General features: G+C 37.5%; 1 protein-coding gene across 1 annotated transcript in view; it reads right to left on the bottom strand.

Moving 5' to 3' along the window:
• Nucleotides 1-212: 212 nt before the first annotated feature.
• The window catches only part of SCARF1 (scavenger receptor class F member 1), a 28,244-nt gene continuing 19,353 nt past the window's right edge, over nucleotides 213-9,103 (bottom strand). Inside the window, exons 9-11 of the mRNA XM_072429312.1 lie at nucleotides 5,888-6,012; nucleotides 5,579-5,716; nucleotides 213-1,402 (exon numbers count right to left, since the gene is read on the bottom strand). Of these exons, the coding sequence (XP_072285413.1) occupies nucleotides 348-1,402; nucleotides 5,579-5,716; nucleotides 5,888-6,012 (1,318 nt within the window). The 3' untranslated portion in view covers nucleotides 213-347. The remainder of the gene's footprint in view (nucleotides 1,403-5,578; nucleotides 5,717-5,887; nucleotides 6,013-9,103) is intronic.

The raw sequence follows: 9,103 nt of genomic DNA, 5'->3' as shown, positions 1-9,103 counted from the left end.
TTTGTGACTGCTTTTCTGAGATTTTACTTCAACAAACTGCATTATTTTTACAATATTAAAAAAAATAGGACGTCTATATTCTTCCTATTCTTTACTTATCTTATACTGTCATTTATTGTAAGACAAAATCATAACCTATCCAAGTCCTTTAAGGTGTAGTATCAAATTAAACTGATTAACAAATTTCATTTGTAAAAAAAAAACACACATCTACAAAAAAGGCCCCACCAAGGGAGTTTTATTATACATTTTTGTATTAAACACAAGGAAATGGCTCATATACCTCAAAGTTGATATAAAACCACATATAACTATATGACTGTGTTTTATATACAGTATATTGTCCTTTAGGAGCTGGGAGTCTCACATGTCAATTGTGCATCTTCATAAAGGGAAGCTGGATCTGGTTCACTGTCCGTAAAACTTTTTGGTATGGTAACATTTTCATACTTGGGCTCTGAATCTTCTCCTTCATCTGGGCTTTGGTAAATGTGTTCACTGTTTAAAGCTTGTTGCATGGGTAATGGTTCCTGCAGGTTAGAATACATGTTCTCAGGCTTCCCAGAGTTGCTAGTCCGCTCAGATCCATGTCCATCTTCAGGAATATTTTTCCTAAGGATGGAAGATTTTTCAATAACTGATTTCTTAGTTGTATTGTCCTGTAACTTACTAGCAAGAGATACTTTATTTGTGGTGTTTAAATCTTCCTCGAAAGTAGATTTTATCTGTGAAAGTTTGGAGTTTGAATGCTGCAACAAGCTTTTTCTAACAGGTTTTGGAATCCCTTTCTGAAAACTGCCAAAACGTTTCAGAACAGCCTGGACTGCCCCATCCATATTGCCTTCTGACCTTCTACGAGGTTTGTAAGGCTTCCGAGGAGGACCAACACTCACATAAACAGTTGTAAGGTTATGGCTTTTCTTTTTTGCTTCAGAACTGATATCTTTCAACCCAGAATCAGTTGACTCAGCTTTAAAAATTGGCTTTTGAGCATTAGACATTGTCCTTCTTCTTCCAGCTGGAGCACACCTCTGAAGCTTGGGATGATCTTCTGACTCTAGATTAGGGCTTACCTTGTCATAGAGATCAGTGCTGTCCTCATAGTGCTGTGAATTGTTTGCATTAGGTGTCTGAGATTGTATAGATGGCAGTTTTGGGAGGCTTATTGCCAGTTTTGGTTTTCTGGCAAGATTTGGTGTATCAGTTGTGGAAGATCTTCTGCTCTCAAATTTGGTCCCTTCAGCAAATGACACAGATGGTCTTTTGGCTTTGGCAATACTTGATGTCCTGGGAATAGAAAATGGAAGGCAACCCTCTTCTGCATTGAGAACCATTGCTTCGGGAAACACATTACATTTAGAACTTATTTCTTGAAAGCCATCAAGGTCAGCAACAGATACTCCTAAAAGGTAGAAGAACAGTTGACACTGGGTCAAATATCCAAGCATTCTTTCAATATATAGCTCTTTATATTAGGACTATTCCCTAAATAAATGCACACACTGCATGCATATCCCTACTACCAACATTCAGCTTTTTAATTTAATTGTTTGTCCACCAGAGAATGTTTAGTAAATGTCAGATTTATTTCTTTATAAATACAACTCCCCATATGCATGTTAAGTTGTTATTAGAAACTGATACCATTGTCATGAAAAGGTAATACTCATCTCAGACTGTCCTTTCTTTGTGCAGTGTGATGCATTCTTCTTCACAGTTTACAGGTATATAACATTTGCTGATATCTAGACAATATATTTGGGGGGGGGGGTAGCAGAAGTCTGAAAAGGTTAACTACTCTCATGGTATTAGGCTCGATACAAACTTACACATTTGCGCATAAGCTTTTAAGTGAGTTTTAGAAATTTGTCACTGATTTTAAGTAAAGAAGAAGAGAACACAACTCTAATACCCAGGTCTAGGGGATAAACAAATTAGTTTTACTGCCAGTGGGTTGTGCCAGTCTATTTTTATTTGGATGTGTCTATATTTTTGGAGAAAAAAAGTTAAGTATAGTAGTTCCACAAATGATATAAAGGTGATATATATTTCTAAGCCCTTTGTAATTATTTATGTATATATATTTTCAACAGAGTTTAAATAAATACAGTAAACTGGAATGTCTTTTGTGCCTGTCATGACGGCCATGTCTGTAGGCATCCCAGAATAAAGATGTTTGATGCCAGTTATTATTGCATTCTCTCCCCTACTGGCACTAGTTTACCTCACTACCAATTGCTTGTGTACCAATAAATTTCTCTACTTTTACTCTTCTCTATAGAAGGCTATTCCGTTGGCAAACTTCTCCATTGAACGCTACTGAATTTACACAATTTTCCATAAAATGCCACTGTACTGATACACCTCTCAATATAACTCCATTGTGCAGGAACAATTCTTCACTCTATGCCCTCGTGCTGGCACCTTTCTTCACACTATACCACAGTGGTGACACAATTCTCCACTTAACATTCTAATACTGAGACACTTCTCCACAGAACGTTGCAATACTGACACACATCTACCATGATACAATACTTCTCTATAGACAGCCATTGTACTGATAGGGGGATAGTTGCTTAATCACTGCTTCCTCCCATCAATTTAGAGTAACATTTTTAAGGAACAAAAAAGGAGGCAAATTATGCTACGGGGGTCATAAAAATTACAAAATGAAAAAAACTTTAAAATAAATAAAAGAAAACCCTTTTTTTTCAAATTTTATCTAAAACTACATACCAAGGAAATTACTGGCTATAAACTTTTACATATTACTGAGGAAACAAACAAGCAAAATAGCTTTTATTTCTAATTTCCTTTATAAACCATGCACACACCCATGCCGTGCAGCCACTCGATACTTTCCTATTGTTAAACCTCTTTGATTGAGCTTTGCACTTAAAACATTGCCCCCCTATTGGTTTATTTCACTGCCTTAGTTATAAATAATACAGCTGCAGCTGTGAACATCAAAGAGACTGATTACAGGATTCAATAAACAATATTAAAGGATAATGAGGAAGCTTAATTTATTTGTGATATATTCACGGCATTAACACATTGACACTTTTTAAATTAAATATCCACTTTCTGAACTTGTACTCACATGTATCTGGTTCTCTAATTGCTCACGTAATCAAGAACAGGACAAATAAAGAAGGTTTGTCTTCAACTTCCAATACTGCCAATAGGTCCGGTTTTAAACCTTTCATGACTTTTTTTGGCCAACCAGACCAAATTTAGTAGCAATGGTATATATCAGTTAACTTGGAAAACTGGCTGAATATTTAAAAGTTCCCACAACTAGGAATCCATAAGGATTGTTTTATAAAGCAGTAAATCTAACATTCACTGAAACATTCCCTGGTGAAGAAATGATTACTGTCATTGAAACTGGAAAATTCTCCACTGGGAATGTTTCAAATAATGTCACATTTTCTGCTAAATAAAACGACCCCGTAGAGTCACTCATTCCTTATTCTCTTATATGAAATGTATTAATATTTACATGACTAGGGCATTATATATTCAAATGTATAAAGTAATTTTGGGGTCTTGAATGAATTAAGGTAAACTCCAGTCAGTTAAAAAAAGCACTGTTATCTTTTGATAATTCCTAAATACCATAAGTATGATCTCAAAAATTATTTTAAATTGTCATAATTTCCTGCAATGACAAAAAGGAAAAGCGACTCTCAGCGCATGCGCAGAGAGCGAGTTGTCAATCAAATGGGAGGAACCTCACAATGGTGATGTCATAATGCCATAACCCAGCCCACTACGCCATCGGAGATCTGAGCCTGAGATGGGAGTGTGGGCGGGTTGTGTCGGGAAACACAGCCCGCCCACTTCCCTGAACCAGGGATTTGCACGGGGGACATGGTCCGTGGCTCTGGCTGGTGCGTCCCCCCGGTGGGGTCCTTCTCCTGACCCCACTCAGGGGTGCACCGGCCAGAGCGGAGGACCACCAACATCTTCTTGCAGACCACCAGTGGCTCAGGGACCACCGTTTGGCAACCGCTGGATTGGAATATTACATGTATCTGGGACTTAACATGTAAAACTGTAAGGAAAAATGGGGGGACATCACTGAAACTGTTAAACACATTTAAGGTATAAATAAGCTTAAGTAAAGCAGTATTTCGATATAAATACAGTGACAGGTGTCACACTTGGAAAGACAAGGCGCAGAGTCTAAGCGGCAACCAGGTCTTCCCTGGAGCCTCTAGTGGGGAGAATGTTGCGCTGCTGGTTTCCGCCAGGTTGCAGTTCTTGGGCTCACCAGGGTGGGCAGGAACATACAAGTTACCAAATTACAAGGCAGAAGAATTGTCAAGAAAGGCTGGTGTCAAGGCAGGCAGCAAGAGAGGTCAGGTCACAAGCCAGGGGTTAAATACCAGGGATCCAAGAAAATAGAAACCAGTGACACAGGGGCCACTGCAGACAAAGGGAACATGGGGGACACTGGAAGCAACAGGAAGCACAGATGACACATGAATATACACAGACAGAGAGGAACACTAGAACAGCACAAGGGAATAGGCTGGAAACAGCAGACTGGGCAACAAGGGGTAAGCACAGGAACAGGGTAGGGAAAGCACTGAGTTAAGCAACAGTTGTACAGCAACTGCTCAGCAGAACTTGGAGGCTTGGCACTAGTGGAGACTTATTGCACAAATGCTAAGTGCTGTGTCTGAGTCAGATAAATAGCCAGGAATGTAGAAAAGGCTATTTCTTGATTGACCGGCGGAAAGGGCGAAACTGATAAAGCTTGGGAGTGTAGGCACGCCCAGAGTCAGAATTGCCCCCATGCACAGGAGAAAAGTGCCTGCGCTTTAGTGAGGAATGGGTAAGTGTGACAACGGGACCTCTAAGAAAGGAGGGGGAAATTTTGAAACAAGCCTTAAAAAGTATTAGTTCACCAAAATAGTAGTTTATGTTTTGGGTAGACTCTCAACTAAAGCAGTGGGTTGATCAACAGTAAGTTATTACAAATTTGCATTGTGTAAACCCAGATCTATGCTCAGACAAAAAGGTTAAAAAACCCTCAAAAATTTTAAAAAGTCATGTATATTTACCTTTCTGGTATCCTGTGTATTTGAACTTTGTGAATATGCTGTTTCAAAATGTGCAAGAGCCTGTGTTTTTTCTTGCTTGTATGCCACTACAGAATGTATGAAGTGGCAGAAGAAACATCTGTGTGCTTTAGTAGGAGCAGGTACATGACACCTACCTGCAGTGTCCAGGGATCAACAGCACAAATTTAAAGACAAGAGTCACCAGAAAGGTAAGTATTTATGTCCCTCTTTTGAAGTGCTGACTTCACTTCTTCACTTTCGACACTGTTTTGACAGCATTTTGGAACTTGTGACATATTGACTATCGGAGAGCAACATTTGTATATCCTATACAGGTTATCTATACTATTATTTGTCCAAGACAAAGCATTTACAAACCTTAAGGCATTAATTAATATTACAAATATTTGAAATATTTCTAAAATATAATGAAAATTGTTTATCTGTAATTAGAATAAAGTAAATGAATAAAATCTATTTAAATTAGAATAAAAAGTTACCTTCTCTGGGAGGAACACAATAAACTGGACCTTCCTCATCAGTCTCAAATGAAGAAAATGAGTTCTCAGAAATCCAGCCAGTGGAGGGAGATTCAATAAAACTATGGTTGAAAGGAAGTTCTGCATCATGGTGAGAAACTGAAATATAAAAGCAACACAAGCTTATAAACGTATACCTTCAACTTCTCATAAAAGTTTAAGATAAAAATAATCATTGCTTGATATATTTATTTATTTTTAATTCACTATTGGAGAGTGCCATCACTAAGTACAGTAATCAATGATAAAGTACTGTTTCATTTTTCTTACCGGTAACCCAGGAAACTTTATTGTTCCCAACAGAACAGCACGGCAAGAGGGAGCTTATATTCACTAAGGCACCCTGGAAATTGTGCTTCATTCTCAATAAACACCCTTCGTCTCCATTAGACACGCTATAGAAAAAAGCAGATGGTAATGAGTATACCTCTGGGAGCCAGAAGTCAATACAGTCTCTAAAACAACAAATCATAATGAATATTTGTTCAAAGGAAATAAAACTAATGGAACTAAATCTAATATAAGTAAAACACAAATATTGGATCCTGCTGTAGATATACATAATAACATTGACTATGTGTGTTTGAGACATGGTAAAGTTTAACTCGGGGGCAGGAGTTGTTGAGTGGATGGAATAAATTAGGAAATGGGTAAGAAATCTTAGAGTGAATTCCCATATTGAAGCCATATTTTTATATCTATCTATTACTATCTATATATATCTATTTATATTTTCATATCTATTACTATCGGTGTAATCACTCAGTATTGCTTGTATTATGGAGAAGACACTATGCTTTTCCCTGACACATGATAGCCCAATACCTTTAGTGAACAAAAGCAAAGAGTGTATTTGAAGTCTTAGGGGATTGAATTAAAATTAATTTGCCTCCAAACTAAGAAATAATCCACAAACATGTCGGTTTTTAACATCTTTGCCTAATCCACTTCCTGTTTCATTGTCTTCAGCCATCATATTCGATCAGTTTGGGGTTATGAAACTCTTAGGCATGTTCATGCCCTATAGTATAGGGCACGAACAAACATAGGGCCTATACAAACATAGGAATAGGGCCTATACAAACATCTAATGGATTTTAGAGAATTGTTGCTGGAAATTATCTTTCACGATTGTTTCCAATGCCAGATGAACAAACGAGTAATGTTCACACAGTTATTTTGAACAGAGAAGCGGAGGATGAGTGAGTGGCAATCTGCTGTGCGCTTCTCCATAGAAGGAACACTGCGGTGGATCGATGAACAACATCACACTGTCCACCATTCGCCTGATGTGCGTGCATAGCTTTTAAGAGGACCAATACTAAGAGATTATAAATTGTGCCAAAGCTTTACTCATTATAAAAAATGCTAAATGCTTGGATGTAAAGCAGATCCTTTGGTTTCAGAAGTTTCAGTCACACCTCTAATACAAATATGCAGAGAACTGTACAGCAATGTGCCAAACACTTAAGCTGCATATATATTCTGAGTCAGTGATTCAGAAAGTATTAAAGATAGAAGATCAGAACACCAATAGACAAGCTGTATTTTTTGTAATACTAAAAGCAATGGTAGTTTAAAAAATATTTTACTCTAGGTCTTCCTAAACTCATCCTGGCACCAGGTCATTACATTTAGGTTTACTGTTAAGGTTTGGTGTTAGGTATTAAGTGTTAAGCATAACTAAATCCACGTGGCTCATCCATCCAGATTCCAATGTTGGGAGCCGCCATCTTTCTTCTTTTCTTCCTCTTCCAGGGGATCTTCAGCCATCTTGATTGGCTGTGCTGGGATGATATAATGTGCAATTAATTCATCCTAGTGCAAGGGATTTCCCTTGCGACCAATACTTGCACTGCACTTGCACAGCTCAGCTTTGACTTCAAAAACCCGGACTGATTAGGCAGATAAAATGCATTGTTGCAGAAAGGACATCGCCTGTCCCTTTCTGCAATAATGACCTAACTGATCATGCAAACTTAAAAGTTGAACTTTGGTACCACAATTGTCTATATTTTTCTGTGGTCTGACCTGTTACAATGCACCTTACTTTTTCTAGTTATACATTGATCTGAATACTTTCAGCTTTGTTTGCTTTAGCTATTTAGCTCTGTAAATAATGTGTTTCTTTCATCGGAGAAGGAAATCACATGTAAAACATTACAAAGGAGAGTGAAACATATAATTATAGAAAAAATAGATGCAGATAGATAAATAGATAAAGAGAACATTATTAAAAAAAAATATTTCAGTGTGTGTGTGTCTTTTTTATTAGTATAAAGCAGAGAAATGTTATAACCTTTGTCAGGTTTTTATTACTCTCAGAGTGCTAATTGGAAAGATCTTCCTATTTGTGGCAATGACATAAAAGGAGATAAATCCCTGTAACAGCAATACACACAGTAATAAAACCTGTCAAAGGTCCACATTGAATCTTTCACCACACTATACTTTTTATGATATACACCCTTAAGTGTAAGTATCTTTCACTTTCAGCCTCTGTGATCACACAGGAAGTTAGGGTAATCCCGCAAAAACCAGTATTACCCACATCTGCACACTTTACAGTTTTATAACTAATATTGTGACAAAACATGAGTGCTTTATTGTTTTCACCTGCAAAATGAAAGGCAGCTTGTTAGTGAAGTATAGGACAGTTAATGGTATATAGGACATCCTGACTCTTTTAGCTAAAGTTTTGGCACCCTATAAATGGCTTTTCCCCAGAATTAAGTATCAGTGTTAGGTTCAGGTTCAATGTTCATACACCTAGCATACAAGAGCAATCAGGCAGATCTAATGATCGGCAAACTATGTATGGGTGCCTGACAATTGTGATAAAGGAATGCCAAGCAGTTGTAACAGAAAATGGGGTGTTAATGGGCTGGCAAATCTGATACAAATTTATTAAACTGCAGGCAAAACTAAAATATATTAGGTGCTGCTACAATAAATATTTCTGTTAACAGATCCAGTTTATTGGTGTATGACTGTTAGGGCAGGTTTAGAACTGCCATGATTGATTGTCATGCCATGATTGATTGACTGATTGTCATGACTGAGCGATCCTGCACGGCTTCTGGCACCTTGCAAGTCACTTGGTCACTTACACTGCAGTACTGTTTTTTTTTTAAGAACCAGCATCTGCATATTTGACAGCTGGTGGTAGTAAGTGGTATCATTTACGCTCCAATGCATATATGGGGCTGCTGCAGGTAGAAGATAATTTCTTCCCTTAGGCTGCATTTCATTGGCAGGTGGAAGCAGTAACTGTACAACAACCTTACTGACAGTCTAAACATAGACTTCTTATTTCTCTTTTAAAACACTATACCTCCCCCAAGTGTTTCTTCAAAGTCATGTCACCTGAGAAATATTTGTGTTTCACATTTTGTTCTAAAAGATGGATAGAGTCCAAAACTTATTCACATTTTATCTAATTTTTCAGCATTTGGAAGTAGGTAATTTATGCCTTTGTGATCTTTA

Source organism: Pyxicephalus adspersus, chromosome 1 (genome assembly GCF_032062135.1).
Source record: "Pyxicephalus adspersus chromosome 1, UCB_Pads_2.0, whole genome shotgun sequence".
NCBI classification, from domain to species: Eukaryota; Metazoa; Chordata; class Amphibia; order Anura; family Pyxicephalidae; genus Pyxicephalus; species Pyxicephalus adspersus.
This window is presented reverse-complemented; position numbering and strand designations above follow the sequence as displayed.